This window comes from Meriones unguiculatus, chromosome 8 (assembly GCF_030254825.1).
Source record: "Meriones unguiculatus strain TT.TT164.6M chromosome 8, Bangor_MerUng_6.1, whole genome shotgun sequence".
Taxonomy (NCBI): Eukaryota; Metazoa; Chordata; class Mammalia; order Rodentia; family Muridae; genus Meriones; species Meriones unguiculatus.
Genome location: NC_083356.1, coordinates 21,401,252 through 21,424,353, shown reverse-complemented (window position 1 = coordinate 21,424,353; position 23,102 = coordinate 21,401,252). Strand labels below are relative to the sequence as shown.

General features: G+C 48.8%; 1 protein-coding gene across 1 annotated transcript in view; it reads left to right on the top strand.

Moving 5' to 3' along the window:
* The window catches only part of Tab1 (TGF-beta activated kinase 1 (MAP3K7) binding protein 1), a 29,184-nt gene continuing 6,082 nt past the window's right edge, over positions 1 to 23,102 (top strand). The window contains exons 1-8 of the mRNA XM_021652418.2: positions 1 to 144; positions 13,995 to 14,131; positions 14,482 to 14,635; positions 15,524 to 15,610; positions 16,177 to 16,315; positions 18,441 to 18,554; positions 19,551 to 19,662; positions 21,714 to 21,858. Coding sequence (XP_021508093.1) covers positions 112 to 144; positions 13,995 to 14,131; positions 14,482 to 14,635; positions 15,524 to 15,610; positions 16,177 to 16,315; positions 18,441 to 18,554; positions 19,551 to 19,662; positions 21,714 to 21,858 — 921 coding nt within the window. The 5' untranslated portion in view covers positions 1 to 111. The remainder of the gene's footprint in view (positions 145 to 13,994; positions 14,132 to 14,481; positions 14,636 to 15,523; positions 15,611 to 16,176; positions 16,316 to 18,440; positions 18,555 to 19,550; positions 19,663 to 21,713; positions 21,859 to 23,102) is intronic.

Sequence of the window (23,102 nt, the reverse complement as noted above, 5' to 3'; positions counted from 1 at the left end):
CCTCCTCCGCTCTGCAGGCGGCGCTGTGGCTAAGCTCCGAGGGCAGCCGTAGCCGCTCTAGCCGTCCATTTCGCTAATCAGAGAGACTGGCGGACCGCGGGGTCCTCCAAGATGGCGGCGCAGAGGAGGAGCCTGCTCCAGAGTGTGAGGAAACCGACCCGCTCTCCGGGCTGGGAGGGTTGGGAGGTCGGGCGTGTCCTCGGGTGCAGGAGCGGCTGTCTTTGGATGGCAGAGTGTAGGCCCCTCGCCCTGGAGGCCAGTGGGTGCCTGCAGCGCGCGCGAGACCGGAGGGGCAGGCTGGAGCGTCCCCAGGACTGCGCGTGCGCGCTGCAGGCCGGGCCGCTTGGGGGTCAAGGGCGCCGGGGTCCTGCGGAGTGCGGGCGTCCTCGAGCCGGAAGGGGACGTGGCGCCGCCAAGCGGGCCGTCCGGAGGGCGGACACGACTAATAATAAAGAGCCCCGCTTGTGGAAGTGGCGCTGTGTCTCCGGCATTGTGTGTGGACCGCCTCACATTCATAAAATCGTAGCAGCCCCAGAACATAGCTAGGTTCCATAGTTATTTCTGTCCTACAGATGGGGAAACCGAGGTCCCACAGCTGGTGAGCGGCAGAGGCAGGCTGACTTGAGGTTTTGGTCCTGCCTTCCAATTCACCAGGCTCCCTTTGGCCTCACTCAGGGTTCTTTCTCTAAGGGGAGAGCGAGAGGTTTAGCTCCAGACGGTAGACTGGATCTCCACCGGTTTGCTGCAGTTTTCCTCCTCCTGCGTCCTTGTCACACGTGTGCACAGCATACCCATGTGTCTTTGGATCTTCCAGGACTGGCACAGTGCTGATGTCTTGGTCTTCCCCGGTCATGGCACTTAGTAGGAGTTGCTTGTGGATGTCTGTATCTGCTGAAATAAAATGTGACCTCCTTGAAGATACGGGCTCCATCGCTGTCTACCCTTGTATGTTAGGTGTTTGTTCGGTGTTTGCGTACACCGTAATGAGAAAAAGTGGTCTGGAACTATCTTCGCCTTTTTTTTTTTTTTTTTTTTTTCCCCAAGGATGAGGGGAAGTGGTACTTCTGCCCTTGAGGGTCTGAACCGGGAGCTAGAGAGGATGCCTGCCAAGGCCTTTGTAAAACTCTGGGAGCGGAGAGGTCCGCCTTTCTGCTTTGTAAGGTCCCAGAGGGCAAGGCTCGTGTATAAATGTCTCCATTGTGGAGAGCATCCTGGGAACACTGACACGGTTGTGGCCTCGAGAGAAAGAGGCTGGAAAACAATACCGAGCTGGCTTGCTAAGGAAAGAGGTTGGTCACCTGGGTGGGGTCAAGTATCTTATCTGTCTCCTAGGTGTGATGCAGCCCAAAGAATGCCAGTTAGGTAGAAGATTGGCTTTTCCCAACACCGGAATGTGTTATCGGTGTGCTGGTGGGCCTAAAAGGTGGGGGAGAAGAAGGGGCGCAGAGGGGGTAGCTTTTAACTCATTGTATCTTGAGGCAAGGGAAGGGGCAGACAAAGATAACTGTACAAGGCCCCTTCCATCCTCAGGATGGCAGGACATCCCTACTTAGGGCTATCCTAGTGCCCAGGCCAGTCAGGATGCAGGGCTTGTTGACCTGTCCTCTCTTCCTGAGTCTGGTAAGAGCAAGTCCAGCACCTGTGTTCTGCCGATGGCCTTGAAAACTGCTAGTTCTGGGGTTCTTCAGAAGATGAACAGGCAGGGTGCGCATTCTCGCATTGTTCTCAGTCCAGCTTGGGAAAAGGAAGCTATATGGTATTCAGTATGGACTTCTATAGGGAAGTGCTGAGACATCAGAGACATCTGAGGATTTGTTTGTTTTTTGTTTCTAGACAGGGTTTCTCTGTAACAGCCCTAGTTGTCCTGGACTCACTTTGTAGACCAGGCTGACCCTGAGTTCACAGCGACCCGCCTGCCTCTGTCTCCCAAGTGCTTGGATTAAAGGCATGTGCCACTATGCCAGGCTCAAAAGATGTTAAGTCTCAAACTCTGGAACAGATGGCTGAGGTATCCATTTAACATATCAAATTGGACCTTACAGGCTCTTCCAGCATCCCTCAGTCCCTACCCTGAACTCTTCAGCCCAGGGGCCTGGGTTGCTCTTCTCTATATAATCCAACCATTTTGGTTACCCACCTTGTTGGTACCTTTGCCCTCTTGGCTGCTGCGCCTGGTTCCCCTGTTCTCTCTTCCTTCCCCTCCCCTGTCTCATATGGCGTAGGGTCATGTCCATTCTGGACTCTCCTAAATGTCTCTGACTCTGACTGTGTACTCCCTTTTATCAATAATAAACTTTCTCCTCCACCATACCCATACCCATACCTAGGAGTAATCATGTTCTTTCTTTTTTATTTTCTATTTTTTAATTCAGTTTTTGCAAGACAGAGAAGGGACACCCCAGAGGAATACAAGTTTAAATATGTATGAGGTGTTTGTACAACCCTTTATGGGTCAGAGATGACTAGTGACTTAGGTCTCAGTGTTGAGAGTTAGTGAGGCTTGTGAGATAGGCTGGTAATAGACATATGTGGTTTGTGGTTCTTGAAAGGGCATCCATGGGCAGGTTGGTAAGAGTGGCTGAAAAGGCATTCTTTTTTTTTTTTTTTTTTTTTTTTTTTGAGACAGGGTTTCTCTGTATCAAGCCCTGGCTGTCCTGAACTTGCTTCATAGACCAGGCTGGCCTCGAACTCACAGAGATTCAGCTACCTCCGCCTCCCAATTGCTGGGATTAAAGGCGTGAGCCACCAAGCCTGGCTCAGAAAAGGCATTCTAAAGGATTTTACCTACCCTCTCTAGTCAGTGTGGTACTTTAAAAGGTTTTTGTGGTTTTATTTTGTTTTTTAATTTGAGGCCTTCATGTGTGGTTTGTTTGTTTTTAATTTTATTTTAAAAAATTCCATCTGTGTGAGTATTTTGTCAGCATGTATGTGTTCTAGGAGCATGCCTGGTGCTTGTGGAGGCCAGAAGAAGGCACCAGTTTCTCTGGAACTGAAGTTAGACTACCTTGTGGGTACTGGGAACAGTTGTAAGTGACCTTGTGAGCGCTGGGAACTGAACCTGGGTCTTCTAGAGGAGAAGTAAATGCTCTCGACTACTAAGCCATCTCTCTAGTACTGAATTGTTTGATTGATTTGAAACAAAGTATCACTGTGCAGCACTGGCTGGCCTCCAACTCACTATGTAGATCATGGTGGTCTTGAACCCTGAGGTCTGCTTGCCTTTGCTTCCGGAGTGGTGGTATTAAAAGCATGAACTACCACACCCAGCTAAGAAAAGTGGTTTTAAAGAAAACTTTAGAACAGTGGTTCTCAGCCTTCCTAATGCTGCGACCAGTTAATACAGTTCCTCATGTTGCGGTGACTCCCAGCCATAAAAATCATCTCCTTGTTACTTTATAGCTAATTTTGCTACTGTTAGGAATTGTAATGTAAACATCTGGTATGCAGGGTATCTGATATGCAACCCCAGTGACCCCCAAAGGGGTCACAATGCACAGATTTGAGAACCTGTGCTTTAGAAGAACCCAGCCCTTGGAGACTGAAAAAAAAAATTAGACCCATATGGATTTATAGCTCAATTTCCCCTATCCAGAAGGACTCCCTGGAAAATTGATACCATTAAATGAACTGCCACAATGTTCTCCAAGTCTGGATTGGTAACACTCAGGTATGTGGGGGTAGGGGGAAACTCTGCAATCATCAGGGCCATCAGAGTAACGATCTGAGCATCCACAGGAGGCAAGAAGGAAATCCCCCTCAACAGGAATCAGTAGCTGGTGTTGGTTCAAACCTCTAGAACCCAACACTGAGCAGTTTATTTTACACATGTTTGAATACAGTACAGCTTTGGAAAGAAGTTTCCTGGTGACAGTTATCCAGATAATGCTTAAGGAGTGGCTGCATCAGAACTCTTTTGCAAAGTCCATTAGAATGGGCTCTGTTGACTGAGAAACACTGCTCACGATAAAGGTCTAGGGAGGAAGAGTCTGGGAGAAACATGGTGGTGCATGGGGGAGTCAGCTGTGGCCTGGGCCTATAGACAGTACAAGTTACCAGGCTATTAACTAAATCCACCCCCAGCTTTCCCAGCCAAAACAGCTATACAGCCCTTCCACCGAAGAGACAACCCTGCATGTTTAACACTCCTGCTTTCCCTAGTACTTATCTGTGAGCCCAAGATAAGTGCCTCATGCTCTCTTCACTCAACCATGAACTTCTACCTTCAGGGAGCTGACCACTTGACGTGTCCCGTGAGTTTTCCTGCTGTGGTAGGCGCTGTGCTGGTGCTGGGGGGACACTGCCCTCATGAAGCTTCTATTCTGGTGAAGGAGACAGGTGGTAAACAGCAGACACAAATTACGTATATTTCAGTAATACCTAATGCACCCAGAGGCCCAGAAAGAGGATGGCATAGGCTGTTTTCAACAGGGTGGTAGGGAATAATAATCTCAACATTTGTTGAGCTCGAGGTGGGAATGTAGAAGAGGGTAGAGTAGATGAGAGCCTGCCATTTTCAGGAGTCTCCAAGGAGGCCAGTGTGGCTGAACATTTCCTTGGGGAAATGACAGTCATGGTCTGAAGGCACTGTGGACAGAGTCACTGCTGACACAGCCAAAAGATTATCCAGGTGACTCGACTCTGACTGGTTTGTCCAGGGCCTGGTGACATCTGAGTTTTTTAAAAAACATTTCGAGACAGGACTTCTCTGTGTAGCCTTGCTGTCCTGGACTCACTTTGTAGACCAGGCTGGCCTCGAACTCACAGATCCACCTGCCTCTGCCTTCCCAAGTACTGGGATTACAGGAGTGCACCACTGTGCCCTGCTGTGACATGTGATTTTGGCTAGAGCAAAAGTCCTCCTGGGTTGGCGTGCTGAGAGTGGAAGCCTAGGCCCTCCTGAACCTGTGGCTTGCATGAGAGGACATTGGTTTGGCCAGGATGATAGTGTGTGGGAATACCAGAGTGCGGCTGTTGGTGTGATTGGCTGGTGGGCCGGGCTGCCGCGTGTGCCTGAGGAAGAAGAGCCAAGGGCTCCAAGGTTCTCTTTGAGCACCCCCTGTTCCATGCGTGTGAGGAGCCCTGGAAAAGGAGTCCCTTTTGAGGCCGGGAGACCCAGGAGTTTAGTTTGTCACCAAAATGCATGACTGTAATGCCGGCTACTCAGGAGGCTGAGTTGGAAGGGCCGCTTGAGACCAGGAGTCTGAGGCCAATCTTGGCAACAGTAAGATGATACCTCAAAAATATTTTTAAAAAAAGAACATCAGCCTGAAATCATTTTTAGACTAGATTTGTCCTGAGCAATTAGATCTATGAAATCACAGGTGCTGCCTATGTATTTTTCTTTTTTAAAACATTTTTATTTATTTTTATGTGTATGAATGCTCTGTTTTCACAGCACACCAGAAGAGAGCACCAGATCTCATTATAGGTGGTTATAAGCCCCCATGTGGTTGCTGGGAATTGAACTCAGGACCTCTGGAGGAACAGTCAGTGCTCTTAACCGCTGAGCCATCTCTCCAGCCCCTATGTATTTTTTTTCTAGTGTACTTTAAGATAGTAAGTACTGCAGTGGGAGGGGTACACTTGATAGAGTGTTTGCCTAGTATGCATGGAGTCCCAGGACCTCATAAAACAGCATGGCGGCGCAGTCCTGTAATCCTAGCACTTGGGAGGCAAGAGCAAGGCTCATGAGATCTTGTCTCTATACCGAATTGCCACTGAAATGAAAACATTTATTCAAGAAAAAATAAAAGTCCAGGGCTGGTGATAGAGCTCGGTAGAAGAGTGATTGCCTAGTGTGCACAGGCCTTGGGTTCCATCCCCAGGAGTGGGGGTTGGGGAGAGGAAAGAAGGAGAAGAAAAGAATGAGGTACGTTAGGCCGTCAGTCACCTGTAGCTGTTTACTAGCTATTCACCAGCCATCTGGTTTGAGGTCCAGCTGCTGTGCTGGTCTGCAGAGACCATCCCACAGTTATTGGGAGCCTTTGAGCATACGTCACGGAGTCTGACCACGGCAGCATAGAGAGCATTTGATGGAGACTCTAAAGGGCAGTGGGAGCCCGGAGCGAGTTGAGCTCAGAGAAGTAGGTCATACAAGAGGTTTTTTTTTTTTTTTTTTTTTTGAGAGAAGGAACTGCTGTCTCTCACCCTAAGCCATCTTCCCAGGGGCATTGTTTTCCCTTCCAAGCTTCCTTTTGGACTCTGTGGCAATGGGTTGCTTTCACCGCAGGAACACTCAGCCTTTTCATACCATAATTTGATATTCAAGCTGTGGCCTGAACTGGGAACGGGGCTTTGTCCGCTTGTCTGCCAATGGTTTTGAGATGAGTCAGGTGGAGACAATCACTGCACCCTTGATTTCGATAGGAGTGCATGAGAATGTAAGGAACTCGTGCGTAAGTAAACATGCACAGGTGTTTTTGGGGTCCCCGAGGCCACACACACACAGGGTCACTATAAGAATCTCCCTCCAAAATCTGAAATTACGGCCTTTGAATGGGCCTCTCTTAGCACATTTTCCGTTGAATTTTAGGAGCAGTTCTTTTGAATGATGGAGAAATCATGGTTCCTGTGTGCTCTCTCCCTCTGTTTGTGTGTGTGTGTGCACCTCAGCTCTGTGCTGAGGGCTTGGAGTGTGAAACACCCCCTTCTCAGCTTCCCCAGGGCTAGCGCCCCCTGAGCTCACAGGCCTGGCATCTGGGGACGTGGGAGAAAGTATGCATGAGTTAGCGCAGGGGTGGAGGAGTGGGTGGTTTGTGTGAGTAGAAATATGTGACCTTTCCCAAAATTGTTCAGCTGTGTGGAGGACGGATGGGACTTGGCAGACGTGTTAATAGAATCACTGTGGACGCTTTTTTGGATAGTCCCTGGCAGAACAGGAGAGGATGGGAGAACATGCTCAAAGCCCACTCAGCCACAGCATGGCAAGAATGCTTTTGAGTGGGTCTGCAAAGTCAAGGAGGACCAAATACTGCCTGGCTCACCCTGGCACAGCCTCTGGGCATTCTCTGGCTACTTGCTAATGAGCAGTGCCTAAGGCAGAAGGCCACTGGGCCTCTTGTTGAAGGGACACCCAGAGTCCAGAAGAAACTGCCCGTTTATCATAGGGCCTGAAGCACTGTTAGGAGGTCAGTGTACTCAGAAACCTGGAGACAAGAACTAATGCACATGCTGTGGAGGGGTGCTGCTTATAGGTTTGCTCCTCAGGGTTTGCTCAGTCTGCTTTCTTACAGAACCCACCAACCACAATGGGCAGGGCCCTCCCCCGTTGATCACTAATTGAAAAGAATGCCCTATAGCTGGATCTCCTGGTGACATTTCTTCAACTGAGGCTACTTCCTCTCTGAAACTCTAACTTGTGTCAAGTTGACACAAAAACCAGGCAGTACAAGTTGAAAAAGGATACAGTGATGTTACCTTGTAACATCATCTCCAGAATTGATCAGTTCTGAAGATGTATTCTTCAGACCTGAAGAACACGGACTTTTAAGTAGTGAACCATTTAACAGTACCAGCGTGACAGTGGCCAGAGGCCACATGCTTAGGGACCTGATAGTAGAATGCCAGTGCTCATGCTGAAGCCACTGGAGGTGGCCACTGGGACCATATGCAGTGTTCTCCTGGAGCCCATGTCTCCATTATGTGGGTTGGTATATGTTGAAGGAGCAACAAAGAAATGGCTGCTGATTGGGAAGGCATTTGATTTTCAGTTCTTTTCAGACCTCATATGCTTTCAAGAGAAAGGCTCAGTTTTATGACATTTGCCGTTCTCTCTCTTTTTTAAAAAAATATTTATTTTAGATCTAAATTTGTGTGTCTGTGTGTGTAAGAGATTGAAGTGCAGGTGCTAGTGTAGTCCAGAAGAGGGCACCATATCCCCTGGAGCTGGAATTACAGCTGCCCTGTGTCCTGGGCATTGAACATTGGATCCTCTTGAAGAGCACAACTCAGCACCCTCACCGCTAGCAGGGGACAGTGTCAAGACTAGTACTCACTAGCCTGTACCAGGTTGGCCTTGAACTTGTGGTGATGATCTTTCTACTTTGTCCTGCTGAGTACTGGACTTAGCTACTAATCTCTTTTAAAACCTACATAAAGGGGCTAAAGAAGTGGTTCAGCAGTTAAGAGCACTTGCTGCTCTTCCAGAGTCTATGCCAGGCAGTAGATTGAGTAGATTTTCAGTTTTTGTCTTCTAGATACATAAATATAGTAAGTGGCTTTCCACTTACTATAATGCTGGAAAAGTTTACATTCAAAAGGTGAAGTCATTTGAGAAAGAGACTGACAGTTTTGCGATAAAATTGGAAGTGGATTGATGGCTTGTAGCTTGATCTCAACCTTTTGGCTAAGGTCAGATGTAAGATTGGAAGTATGTAATTTGAGGATAGTGTGTGGCTGGTTAAAATTAGGGAGACAAGGACCTCGGGGCAGATAACTGAGAAATGCAAATGGTTGACTGTTGTTTTCCATCCTTGCTTTCAGTTGTGCTTGTTGGGTAAAATTTTGTTTTTATCTTACTAGTAAGCCAAGGCAAACGGGACAGGAACTTAATGCTTAGGACTTTGTTAGCAAGGCGCATTGGTGTAAGTTGTTGGCGTAAGGGTGTGCTTATCTCTACGAAGGTAGTGCTGAGACCAGAAACCTCTCCATTTGATGCCCCTATGTATGGGCTTTGCTTTTTTATCTTTTTCTTATGTTTTCCTTTGTTTTGTATGTAAGGAGTGGGATGGGGTTCATGAATGTCAGAGGCACCTGCCTCTGCCTCTCAAGCTCTGTGTTGGGCTTTTCAAGGAAGCTAAGCCTTTCGTGTGGATCCTTTCTACCAGAAGTGAGTTTTTGTCTGGGCAGTTTTTTAGAAGTCATTTGAAGTGCTGTGTGGAAGGCTTTATCTGAATAAGCTAAACAGCTGTGTGAGCTTGTTGGCTTGTGAGGTGAGGTTCAAAGCTGTCAACAATCTGGAAGCTGGAAGCTGGAAGGAAAGCAATTGAGGTCTCATCTGACCTTGGTGAATGTAGGTCTTAAAAGCCTTCTGCAGCAGTGTGCTTGGGGACCACTAATCTGCCAGACTCCTCAGGAAGAAGGCCATGTAAAATCCAGATAGCTGTGTTGGCCCCCCTGTAATCCCAACACTCCAAGCAGAGACAAGAGCTCCCTAGCTAACAGGACTAGCTGCGATTGTGCATCTTCAGGTTCAGTGAGAGATCCTGCATCAATGAATAAGGTAGAGAGCAGTTAGGGACGCTCAATGTCAACTTCAGCCCCTCGTCACATACTCATCAAGACATGGGAACACATGTACACTCACCCCATACACACATGATGCGGGGCTATAATATGTTTACTACAACACACACACACAAAGAAAAGAAAGTGTCAGTAAATTTCTCCCCAAAATTTATTTTTACTTTATGTACATGGGTGCTTTGCCTGCAAGTATGTCTGTGCCAGAAAAGCGCAGCAGTTAGAGCCTCTGAAACTGGAATTATATAGGGTTGTGAGCCACCGTGTGAGTGCTGGAAATGGGACCCTGGGCCTCTGGAAAAGCAGCCAGCCAGTGCTTTTTGTTTTTTAAGACAGGATTTCGCTGTATCCTTGGCTGTCCTGAAACTTGCTCTGTAGATCAGGCTAGCCTGGCCTCTGCTGTGTGAGTGCTGGGATTAAAGGCATGCACCACCACCAGCCAGCCAGCCAGTGCTCCTCTGATCCATCTCTCCAGCCCCTAAAAAGGAGAGTTTTTTAAAATGCAGTGTGGGAGTCTCCAGGCAGTAGTCATTACTTAGGATCAGGGTGTCAGCTGAGCACACACGACATTGTCATGCTGGAGGTTTCTGGTTTGGGAGAGTTTATCAGCTAGATATGGCCTCGGCGGTCAGCATGACATCCACCCACCCCATAGCATCTTTCTGGTTCCTCACCATGCCTTGCTTCCTGAGCAATACCAAGGCAGCTCCTTGAGTCAAGTGGCTGTTCTTTGTTTGTACATGGTGTGTGTGTGTGTGTTTGCAGATACTCTTGTGAAGGTTGGAGGACAACTTGTGGGAGTTGGTTCTCTCCTTTTACCTTGTGAGTCCCAGGATCAAATTCAGATCATTACCCTCTAAGCCATTTCACTGACCTACTGTGTATTCCACACTGGCCTTGAGCTCCTGGCTTCCTGCCTCAGACACTCCAGGGCTAGGATTGCAGGTGTGAGTCGCTGGGCCCAGCCTAATGTGTATCTGACACTGAATGATTTGCCTGGCAATACGAGAAAGGCTCCAGTCCCAGGAAACATGAGTTAAATGATGGCCAAGGAAGCACATTGATTGGAATGATGATCTGCATCCCAGATAGCACTTGGTAGAGCCCATCTCATCTTAGAGGTGTGCATTCCATCTTCATCTCTACTGCAGACAGGACTCCAAAAACCATCTTCCACACTTTAGACCATCTGCAGCCTGTAGGTGCTGAATGGTACCTTCTTGCCCATCTTTCCTCAAGGACACAGGGCACTCCTGGCTGAAAAGGTGCCCTTGTGCTAATGTGTGTCTTAGGTTTAATTTCTTTTCCACCACAGGCGTTAGGCGGAGCCTAGAAAAGGAACTTCTTTTATCTAGTTGCTTGGCCCCTGCCTGGAGTAGAGATACAGTCAGTAGATCTAAAGGGGAGGGAAGGTTGGTAACACTTGAGTTCCTGAGAAATGAATTCCCTAGCAGTGTGTGTGTGTGTATATGTATGTGGGTGTGTATCTGTTCAGATCTCAGGTCTCCAGCTGCTTTCCTTCATGTTCATTGTGCGCACCATACCAGCCTCTCAGCTTCCTTTAGTCAGACACATTGCTCTTTTCATGGATGGCCTGGGCTACTCAAAGAGCTCTCAGATATGACTCTAAAAGCACAAACCAGCATGGTGGCACACACCTGTAATCCCAGCACTCAGGAGGCAGAGGCAGGTGGATTGCTGTGAGTTCCAGGACAGCCTGGTCTACAGAGCTAGTTCCAGGACAGCCAGGGCTACACAGAGATCCCCTAGGGGGAGGGAGAAATGACACAAACCATGAAAGAAAGAAATAGATAAAATAGAAATCATCAAAAATTTAAGCTATTCTTCCCCCCCCCCCAAAATGAAGCAAGTTAAAGACTTGGGAAAATATTTAATAATCATGTAGCGAACAAAGGAGTCTGTTGCAAATATGTAAAGAACTCTCCAAACTTAGTGGTTAAACAATCCAGTTTAAAAGGAGGCATAAAATAAAAACTTGTGGGGGCTGGAAAGATGGCTCAGCCGTTAAGAGCACTGTCTGCTCTTCCAGAGGTCCTGAGTTTAGTTCCCAGCAACCACATGGTGGCTCACAACCACCTATAATGGAATCTGATTCCCCCTCTGGTGTGCGTGAAGATAGAGCATTCATATACATAAATTAAATAAATAAATCTTAAAAAAAGAAAGAAAGAAAACTTGCCAGAGAGGACCTGTGGCGAGCAAACACTTGAAAAGGTGTTCATTATCATCAATGCCATTAGGGAAATGCAAATCACACCATGAGATCAGGCATCCTTTAGATTGTCTGCAGTAAAGAACACACAGATGATAGATACCCAGTGATGACCATAACTCCAACTTGCTGCTGGTGGGAGCACAGCTGTCCTGGAAGACAGTTTGGCAGTTTCTTCTAAAGCTAAAGACCCAGTAGCTCACCAGTTAAGAGCCCTTGTTGCTCTTACGAAGGACTGCAGTTCCTTTCCTGGAACCAGACACCCTCTTCAGGCTTCTAGGAGCACCCACACATATGGGACATTTGCTCACATACACAAATACATAATTTTAAAATAATAAAAATCAATCTATCTGTCCTATAGTTTTGGCTGGCCTGCCTCCAAGCACTGGTTCAATAAAGATGTTGTCTGTCCTTTCTTTCTTCCTTCCTTTCTTTCTTTGTTTGGTTCTTTTTCTTGTTTGTTTGTTTGTTTGTTTTTCAAGACAAACAAGGGTTTCCCTGTGTAGTCCTGATTGTAGATCAGGCTGGCCTCGAACTCAGAGATCCTCCTGCTTTTTGCCTCTTAAATGCTGGGATTAAAGGCATGTACCACCACACTTGGGTCCAATAAAAACATTTTAAAGAAAAAGCTAACCACCATTTTCTTGGACTTGGTGCTTTTTGGTTTTTTTTGTGTGTGTATATCACATGCATGTCAGCCTTTCAGTAGATGTTTGTGACCCAGTGGGCTGAAGCCTAGGTACTTACCAAAAGAAAGGAAAAGTTAGCCAGACAAAAGCTCGTACATGAATGTTTATAGCAGTTCCCCTAATTGCTGAAAACTGTAGGTAGCCCAGGTGTCCCCTGGAGGAAGCAGGAGGAAGCAGACCACTGGGCCCAGCAGTTGCTGTGCTGCAGTAAGGACAAGCGAGCTGTTGGTGCCCACAAGCAGCGGTGCGGCTGAGTCAGGGCAGGGCGCAGGAAAGAACCAGCCTCCCAGGCATGTGCACCACAGGCTTCGATAGGTGCCATTCTTCAGGCCAGGGCACCAGGCCTTGGGTGGGTGGAGCAGCTCCAAGGGATGTCAGCAGGGCATTCTGTGTCCTGCCTGGAGCTAGTTAGACAAATGTCCAGTGTTAATCAGCGTGACTGCACACCCAAAGACATCGACTTTACAACGTGATCATTTGAAATAAAACAGACTCCCACACCCTACTGTAGTAGCTCCAGGGGACTGTAGCCAGCATTTGCTACTTTGTGGGTTCTTCCAGCCTTCTCCACCCTTTTCTTCAATTTCAATCACCTAACGCTAGATAGAGGGGAAAAAAGGATAGGGAAGAAAGGAAGCGATTTTGTGTCTTTGATCTTAAACTCTTTCAGTCTAGACTTCAGATGCATGTGAAAGGTGCTTTTGGGGGCCTCAGGACACACTGTCCACTGCTTTTTGGCCGTGTCCATCCTTCCCGAGCTGCAGGATATAGAATGTATAGTTGAGGCCTGGCACAAGACCAAGGTCCCTGATATCTCGAAGAAGTGGGGCCTTACCAAGTTCAGTGCATGTGAACATGAAGACATGGCTGAGAAGCAGCCTGTCCCCAGTAACTGTGGGGTCAGACAGTCCTGAGTCATGCCCTCATGAAGGGCTTCCACTGTGCTGTCTCCTACCACTGTGTCATGCTTTCTAACAAGCCCTACATTCAAAGAGAAAAGAGTACAGAGTCTTAAGGACCACCTCCAGGAACCTTACAAAATTAGGAGTTGGGGTATGTAGAGCAAGACTGGGACTTTTGTGTGTGTGTATAAAAATCTCTGAGGTGACTATGCAAAACATCCTGGTTTCAATCTGATGGGCTAGGATGCGAGTAAGAGCTGGAACCAGTGTGCAGAATGAGCACACAATGTGAATCCCTGATTTGGTGACCCCAGAAGACTTGCCTGACAAGGGAAAGGGTGTGCTCAGGGTTTCAAGCTGCAGCTATTGGAGAAGAATGTGCAGGAGGAGAAGTGGAACGGGATACAGTGGAGGGAGAATGACAGACTGATTGCAGGCTGGAGTTTCCGAAGGCCAGGTCCCAGCGACCTTCCTGAGAGCCTGTGAGGGAAGCTGTTTGTAGTGGATAACCCAGGCCGCACACAGGTCAGACACTGCAGTGAGCACATGTTCTGCAGATGGAACCAGTACCCAAGGATTCCTTTATGCTGTACAGTCAGAACCTCTGTGGGAGAAGTGACCAAAGTTCCCTCAAAGTTGGGCTTATGCATGTGTGTTATACTAGTCTTTCGTGCTTTGTAGTGCAGCTCTCTCTGAGAAGCCATGCTGAGCTTTCCGCTTGGGAATGCTGCAGTTCTAGCGTTCCCAAGGGAACCAGTTTGTGGATGCACCATAAAGACAGGAAACACTTCTTTTCAGACAAGCATCATTATTTCCCAGACAAACCATCTGGTGGGCTCTAGACCTTCCTTTGTCCTTGATGGAGAGGCAGATGCAAGGGGCTCTGGGGAAGAAGGTGGCCTTTCACAGTTTCCTGATGCTTCCCAGGAGCAGCAGCCGAGCTGGACAGATGACCTGCCACTCTGTCACCTCTCTGGAGTTGGCTCAGCTTCCAACCGTAGCTACTCTGCTGATGGCAAGGGCACTGAGAGCCACCCTCCAGAGGATAACTGGCTCAAGTTCAGGTGTGTGTTGGTATCGCCATACTGGATAGAGAAAGTCGGTTCATGAGCAAGACAAGACACAGTCTTGCCACCTGCCATGTATGAGGCTTGCCTATGGGAAGTGACCACTGCTGTGGTCTTTCCTAATTAAGCCAGTGGCCTGCTATGGGATAGGGATGGGGGAGGCTGAGCGGGAGGATTCAGCAAGCAGGTCATTTCTGTAGTGAAATGACGGCCACAGTGCGGGGACCCAGATGAGTACCTGAAGCCTTTTCTTTCTTTAGTCCTTCTCCATTTCTTTTCCTCTCCTCCCCCAATCCCTCACCTGCGTACCCCTGGTCTCAGCCGCCCTCTTGCTCTCCCTTTGCCAGAAGTGAAAACAACTGCTTCCTGTATGGGGTCTTCAATGGCTATGATGGCAACCGGGTGACCAACTTTGTGGCACAGAGGCTCTCTGCAGAGCTCCTGCTGGGCCAGCTCAACACGGAACACACTGAGGCTGATGTGCGGCGGGTCCTGCTGCAGGTAAGGGGGTTGGGCTGGCTGACTTGTGTGTCCTTGCAGTTGTGTGTTCAGGGTGATATGGATTGCCTGCTTCTTCATCCCCTACCAAGGAACAGTTCTGGGTACAGTTCATGGTGATAGGGGCTCCTTGCCCCCAGAAATTCAGGACAGGCAGGGAACAGAAGCTTTGCCATTGGTAGCAGGACTGACTTGGGAGGAGGCATCACCAGGAAAGGAAAATGGAGGCCCTGTGGGGATAAGGTCCTTGACAGTGACCTCTTTGCTTGGCATGTGGTAAGGAGCTCATTCTCCAGGGCTGCACAGTTTGGAACTGTTCTCACTGTGTCCTACACTTCCCTGACCAAGGCTGTGTTTCTTTTGTTGGGATTTCCTTCTACCCAGGAAGGCTTCTTGGTCCTTGAGAAGTTGGCCTCAAACTTTTCTGTTCTCTGTGGCCTCGGGGCTCTTAAACTGTGGAGCTTTGCAGAGGCTATGCCAGGAGGATGCTTTCTGCCTCACCAGTGTCCAACAGATCCTGACCAAGGCCTCTTCAGAAGAGGTTGCCATGCCCCTATAGACTCATTGGCCAAGCACTCTCTGAGCCTGGTTCTGTGCTCTCACTTCACACTGGCATTCGCATCCCACCAGTCTTGGCACAGGGCCTGGCCCATGCTTCTGCCTCTCTGATTCCTCTGTAGGCTACGTAAGTAGCACCCTTCTCCATCCACAGCTAAAAGTCGTCACACGAGGACAGGAAGGCTCACATACGAGGCAGAAATGATATGTGTCACTCACCGGTCACATGAGACCTCCCATGAATGCCATGGATGTTACTCTCCATAGGGACATCTTAGCAGGAGGTGATGGTGTTGTTTGAGCCAGCCCTTGCCTTGCCCTGTGTCCCTTCAGGCCTTCGATGTGGTGGAGAGGAGCTTCCTGGAGTCCATTGATGATGCCTTAGCCGAGAAAGCAAGCCTCCAGTCCCAGCTGCCAGAGGTAATCACCTGTGTGTCCCGGTACTGCTGGGTGCCAGCACTCGCCACCCATGGGCACAAAAGGGCCTGCAGCAGGAGTCATGAAGCAGCATCGCAGTGGGGAGGCTGGGGTGGGCATGGGTATGTCCACGTAGGGACTCCTGCCCAGCAGTGGGCAGCTTTTCTGCGAGGCTTATCCTAGGATGGCAATGATAGGTAGAAGGACAGACCTTACCAGATTCTGTGATCCGGTTCAATCCAGAGCCAGGGTATCACCTTCAGGGCATCCTACAGATATCTAGCCAGGCTCTGTTCTTGTTTTGTTTTGTTTTGTTTTTCAAGACAGGGTTTGTGGTTTTTTTTTTCTTTTTGTGTAGCCCTGGCTGTCCTGGACTTGCTTTGTAGACCAGGCTGGTCTCGAACTCACATCTACCTGCCTCTGCCTCCCTGGAGGCCTGGCCATGCTTTTGCTGTTCATGTGTCCTGCTGCTCAGGGCCCTTGCACGCTTTATCTCAGGGGATGGTGAGGGTTGGTAAGATGGTCCTCAGGCACCCATGCCTGTGATCTCTCTTGATGATGGTTTGCAGGGTGTGCCCCAACACCAGCTGCCACCTCAGTATCAGAAGATCCTTGAGAGACTCAAGGCGCTGGAGAGGGAGACTTCGGGAGGGGCCATGGCCGTTGTGGCAGTCCTTCTCAACAACAAGCTCTACGTTGCCAATGTCGGTGAGCCACCCGACCTCCCCGCACCTATCTGCTTTCTGTACATGCATGCCCCAAGCCTTTTTCCTCCTTACTCTGTTGTGTCAATCCCAAATGGAAGGACAACAGGGTAGGTGTCCTGGCTTTGGATGAGTGGCATCCATCTTCCTCCTCTTCTTCTCTTCTTCTTCTTTATTAGTTATTTTTATGTGTGTGGGTATTTTGCCTACATGTATGTCTGTGCCTGGTGCTGTGGAGGCCAGAAGTGGGCATCTGATTCCCTGGAACTGGAGTTATAGATGGTTGTGGACCACCACATGGGTCTTGGGAATAGAACTGCATCTTCCAGAAAGAGCTGTCAGTGCCCTTAACTGCCAAGCCATCTCTGTGGGGGGTCTCTGCAAGCTGCACGGGGGGGGGGTGGAATAATGATCCCACAATCCCACGTGAGGCAAGAAAGAAATCCAGTTCACCATGATTTAGTGGCTGGTGTTGGTTCTGACGTCTAGAGCAGCGGTTTTCAACCTATGGGTCTCGGCCCCATTGAGAGTCAACAACCCTTTCATAGGGGTGACTTAAGGCCTTTAGAAAACATAGATATGTATGTATTTACATTACATATCGGCAGCAAAATCACAGCTATGAAGTGGCAACGAAGATAATTTTATCGTTGTGGGTTACCGCAACATGAGGGTTGCAGCCTTAGGAAGGTTGAGAACAGCTGGTCTAGAGTCTGATACCTGCAAGTTTATTTTAGGCATACTGAAGTACAACAATTTGGAAAAGGTTTCCAAGTATAACACAGTTCCATGTGCACAATAAGGCATAATTACATTGGAACTCTCTTTTCTTTCCTTTTTGTTCTTTGAGCCTGGGTCCCTGCGTAGCCCTCACTGTCTTGGAGCTCAGTTTGTAGAGCAGGCTGGCCTTGAACTCCCAAGCGCTGGGATAAAAGGCATGTGCCACCATACCCAGCAAAACTCTTTTCAGAGTGCACATCACTTCTTCCATGAAAGTAGTTCTATGGATAGACTGTGTGTGTTAAGGTCTTAAGGGCCTGGGGGAGGGTCTGCTATGATTTTGGCTATCCCCAAAGCACAGAGCTTACCTGTGCTGTTAACCATCTCCATTGCCAGCCCTCTGGGTGAAAGGCATTTTATGTATCTTTCCCTTGGAAGAGACAAGCCTGTGTGTTCAACATTCCTGGTTTTCCTAGTGCTTATCTGTGAGCCCACGGAACCCTGTGCTCTCAACATCTCCAGCCCTGTGGCATCTTCTTTTGAAAGAAGTTGCTGGGGGGTAAAGTTCTGCTTTTTTTTTTTTTTTTTTTTGCAAGACACGGTTTCTCTGTGTAGCCCTGGCTGTCGTGGACTCACTTTATATACCAGGCTGGCCTTGAACTCACAGAGATCTGCCTGCCTCTGCCTCCCAAGCCCTGGGATTAAATGTGTGCACTGCCACGCCCAGCTCTGCATTCTTTAAAAATAGCAGGAAGCTGGGTGATGGGGAATTTGGATTTAAGGCCAAAGGAAGGGCCATGAGGGGACCAAGAACCTGTTTGGGTCCTTATATGTCACCGTAAGGACTCAGTAGCTACTCATGTTATCCCTGACTCTTCCTTCTTAAGATTTCCTTAGGGATCAACTTGTAAATGTCAAACAGCTGATAAACAGTAGTTAGTAAACCTCCATGCCCCATTCCAGCCCTGCCAGTTTCTATCTTGTGGCCAGTCTTGTTTCATCCAGAGCCCCTTATTCCCAAATTGTTTTAGAGCAGCCACAGACACTGTGCCAAGATAATCTGAAAATTTGGTTTAGATCCCAAAAAAGGGCTCTTATTAAACTCAGTCCTGTGATCGCACTGTAGCACGTAGCCTGCTTCCCTACTGGATCAGCTGGCCTTGCCTGGTGATTTACCCGCATGGTCTGAGCCCCTTGGTGTATGTGACATCTGCTTGTCTTCCCTATAATATGTTTCAGTGGGTCCTGTTTCTCCTGCTTAATTTTGTTTGTTTGTGTTTGTTCTCCTTCTGCTTAATTTTGTTTCTCTGTGTAGCTTTGGCTGTCTTGGACTCACTTTGCAGACCAAGCTAGCCTCGAACTCAGAGATCTGGCTTCCTCTGCTTAATGTTTGTCAAATTGTGCTGCAGGTACGAACCGGGCCCTTCTCTGCAAATCTACAGTGGATGGGTTACAGGTCACACAGCTAAACATGGACCACACCACTGAAAATGAGGATGAGCTCTTTCGTCTTTCACAGCTGGGTGTGTAGAGAAGACTGGGCCTGGGGAACTGTGGGAACAGGGGCTCAGATCCTGGGCTCCCTCTGTTCCCTGCTTTGGTAGCTGGGTGAGCGAGGTGCATACTAAACAGCTGGGCCTGTAGCCATGGCTAGGTCTGCTGCAGAACAGTTATGACTTGGGCACTTCTTCATCCCTGTGGCGGGGTAGTGGTAAGAGTCCCTTGGAGAATTAAAGTGTTTAAACTCTTCCCAGAGGAGGACCTGGCACATGGTGGCACAGACAGCAAGAGAGCAGGGAAGTCCTGCCATCCCAGTACCTCTGGAGCCTTGCCTTCCCTCTCAGCTCTGCAGACACTGCCGCCTTCTGGGCTTCGGGCAGAGGCAGACAGGACTGAGGTGGCTTGTGCTACCCTGGGTGCAGGGAGAAGCCCGTTAGAGTTACTTCCCTCATTACTGTAGCCGGGTACCCACAGAAGTAGCTTAGGGGAAGAAAGGGCTTTTTGGTTTTGTTTTGTTGTTTTGTTTTTTGTTTTTTTGACTCATGCTTTAAATGGATACTGTCCATCCGGACAGGAAGGCATGGTGGCTGAGCCTCCACCTGTGTGACAGGATTCTGTGACAGCTAACTATTAAATCTTAGCAAATTAGGAAGAGGAGAGGGGACGGTTAGCATTCACCCTTCAAAGGCCACTCTGCAGTCCTCCTTCCAGCTACACCCCGTATCCAAAAGGTTCCAAAACTGTCTAGAACAGTACCACCAACTAGGAAACGAGGTGTTCAGACACATGAGCCCATGGGCATGACACCTTCCAACCATAGCAGGGCCTGAATAAGGGATGTTCTGTTAAGGATGGGGAACTGAGAAAACACTGTACTCTATGGTATCCTGGCATTGTTTTCATATTCATTTCCTGTTATTTTGTCCTCACCCATGATGTGTATGGAAGTCACATCCCCATCCCCTTTAAACTCTATACTGGGGAGAAATGGGCCTAACAAATTGTCCTATCTCTGGTAGGTTTGGACACAGGAAAGATCAAGCAGGTGGGCGTCATCTGTGGACAGGAGAGCACCAGGCGCATTGGGGATTACAAGGTCAAATATGGCTACACTGACATAGACCTGCTCAGGTAGGTGGCCATCTCTAAGCCTGGGCCCAGTGAGGCACTGTCTGCCTCCCAAGAGCTGGGTGTGGAGTAGGGCCTAGGCCAGCAGTCTGGTCCTGTGAGCTAGGCCCATAGGGCCAAGGAGGGAGCTGACCAAGTCCAGGCCACAGGGCCTTCCAGGAGGATCCAGTGATAGCATAAGGTGCCTGTATGAAGGGGAACTGACAGGTCTAAAAAGGGCTGGTAGTCCTTGCCTTGACTTAGGCCAGGTAGAGCTGGGGCATGAGTCATTCGTTTCCCTCCAGTCGTTCAGCCCTTCCTCTGACTGCTCCTCAGGTCCCCATGGCAGTAGTGGTACTAGTGAGACTTTGTTGTGCCTGGTGTGCCCACTCCTTATGCATGGCCTTTTGTTCATCCCTTACTCGGGCCCTCTGAGCTGGCTGCTGTCATTACCCCACAGGCATGTCCATGGGAGGAAACTAAGACACAGACATTCAGAAGGAGTCTGGCCAGTCATATAGCACTGATGACGGACCCGCAGCCTGAATCTAGAGCATGTGTCCTTCGCAGTTGGCTAGCTTGGGTGGGGAACATCTCGTGAGCGCCTGTGTGGTGCCAGCCGAGCATTGTGCCACAGCCAGAAAATTCTACTAGACTCCCCTCCCAGGCTCTGAGCACCCAATATTTGAAAGCTTAGTCCCTAATTTGCAGGGTTCTGTTTACTTTATTGGGTGGGAGGTTTGTGACAAAATACTTCAGAAAGGGTACATATAGCCTTCTATCTCAAGCCAGGCCTCTTCTACCCAGGCGCTGCTAGGCCCATGTGTATCCAGCCCCCAGAAGTCTTTGCACACATGCATGTACTGTGTGCTTATGTATGTCTAGTTGAGGTGTACCCACAAGCTTTCCTCAGCTCTGCCCTCTCTTTTCTCTGAACCACTTTATTAACATCTGACTGACATGGAGGCTTCTTTAACAAAGAGCATCTTGGTGTGGTCAGAATGTGTCATGGGCCCTCTTTTCATGAGTGGTGTCTGTAGCCATGTCTGTCTCTCCACACTTGCACACTGGGTTTGTTTTTGTTTTCTTTTGGTTTTGGTTTTTTGAGACAGGGTTTCTCTGTGTAGCCCTGGCTGTCCTGAACTGACTCTGTAGGCCAGGCTGGCCTTGAACTCAGAGATCCTCCTTCTTCTGCCTCCCTGAGGCTGTGACAAACACTGTGATTCTAGCAGATGGCTGTGTCAGCATCTACCTGAGCAGCCCCAAGTGAATGCCACTCAGGATGTTTCCAGACTTTCCTCCTGTTGTTGTTTTGTCATGAATGTCCTCACAGGGCATACACACTAGAGTTTTTTGACATTTAGTGACTTGTACACACCTGCCCTGGTCCCATGCTGACAACGTACTACACGGGATGTTACTTGTAATAGACACCTGTTGTAGCAAGAGGATGGGCTTCTGCTTATTTCTAAATTCATTTTTATTTTGAAACAGGCTTTTACCAGTAACCCAGACTGAGACCGGGTCATGCCCGTGTTGTGATGACTTTGAACTCATCCTCCTCCTGTCACAGCTGCCTAACTCCTGGGAATATAGGCGTCCATCACATCTCCCATCTGACACATGGGCTTTTGAAAGATGACCTCCTTCCTAGGTGTAGTGGTGGTCCAGGTTTGGTGGTACAAGTTTGCCATCCAGCACTCAAAGAGCAGAGGCAGGAGCATTAGGGGCCCAAGGTCACCCTTGGTTACGTAGTGGTAAATCAGCGGAGGCTACATGAGACCTTATCAAAGAATGAATACATAGAAGTAGCTGTCCCGAGGCTCCACTCCTAGCCAGCCCTGCGGTCCCCCAGGCTTTGTGTGTCCCTGGGAGCACAGTGTGGAAGCCCGGATGTGGCAGCTGACCTTTGTCTTGATGGCCCCTGGGCTTTGCTTTATGGGCTGCCCCCAGAAGACAGGTCTGGTCTGCTTCTCTCTTGCCCTCTTAGCAAGTCAGATTTTTAGCATTTTATGTTGGGGTGTAAATTACTTGGGGGCCTTTCCACACAAAGCCCTCGCTTCTCTCTCCCATAGTGCTGCCAAGTCCAAACCCATCATCGCAGAGCCGGAAATTCATGGTGCGCAGCCTCTGGATGGTGTGACGGGCTTCCTGGTGCTGATGTCTGAGGGGCTGTACAAGGCCCTGGAGGCAGCCCATGGGCCTGGGCAAGCCAACCAGGTGAGCTAGGTGGGGACAAACAGGTGGCTTGGATCGTAGCAGGCCAGCCCAAGGGCAGTGTGCTGGTGACCTGGAGCCCTGATTATCAGATGCTATCACCAGACATCTTTTTAGGGCTCAAAGCCAAGGCCTGAAGCAAAAAAGGGGAGGTGGGAATTGTACTGCCCCAGGGCTGCAGGAAAGACCTAGAGCACTGCCAGGGTTCAGCCTCCTTTCCCATTTCCACTGGGGCCTCAGGCACTATCTTTCCTTCCTATGTGACAGATTTTTCCTTCTGGGGACTGTGGGTGGGAGGAGAAAGTTCTTCAGCCAGTGGGAGTCCCTTGGCTCTCTACACCTTAGAGATATAAGACAGACAGTAGCCATCAGTTTTAAGACAAGCAGTTTCATGGGCTAGGCTTGAATGTACTGTGTAACCCCGGCTGGCCTCACACTTAGAATCCCCCTGCCCCAGCTTCTCAGGTAGCAAGGTAGCCTGTGCCACAATGCTTGGCTAGCATTTGAAGGGTAGCTGCCTGTACCTTGAGTTGCTGGGTTACCCAGTTCAGGTATGTCCTTCTTTTTGGGTGTGGTTCTTGTACATGTAAGAAGGTAATCTTTTTCTGCTTTGCTTCTTTCTTTTTTTCTTTCTTTTTTCTTTTTTAAGATTGACTCTTACTAGCTTGAAACTAGTGATATTATCCAGGCTGGCCTTAAACTGGAATCCTTCTCCCTGTTTCCTGAGTGCTGGGATTTGAGCCGTATTCCATGGCACTCATTTCTGCTTCCTCCTTTTACTAAAGCCTGGCTCTCATATGATCCCTGTGCTCAAGGTTTCCCACCAGTTTATTTTATCCTTCATTCCAGCAGCCCAGAGCAGAGAGGGCCCAGTGGTTGCTTCCTCATGGATGTCTAGGGCCTGCTGAAGCCCAGCTTCAGCCCCAGGTTCGGGTTCTTTCCCTTACCCACCCCTGTGCTTCTGCTCCCAGGGGCTACAGTGAGTGCTCACGTAGAGGACTTGAGTTAGTTCTTTTGATCTTTTTGTTTGGTTTGTTCATTTTGGTGTTTTGTTTTGGTTTTGGTTTTGGTTTTTTTTTGAGATAGCTTCTTAGCATGAATGGCCTGGAACTTGCAGTGATCCCCTGCCTCTTCCTCCTTAGTGCTGGAGTGCAGGTTCACACCACCACACTCAGCTGAGTTTTTGATCATTCAGTGTGATTTTTTTTTTTCCTTTCCCTTTTGGTCTTCACAAATCGAGATGCATT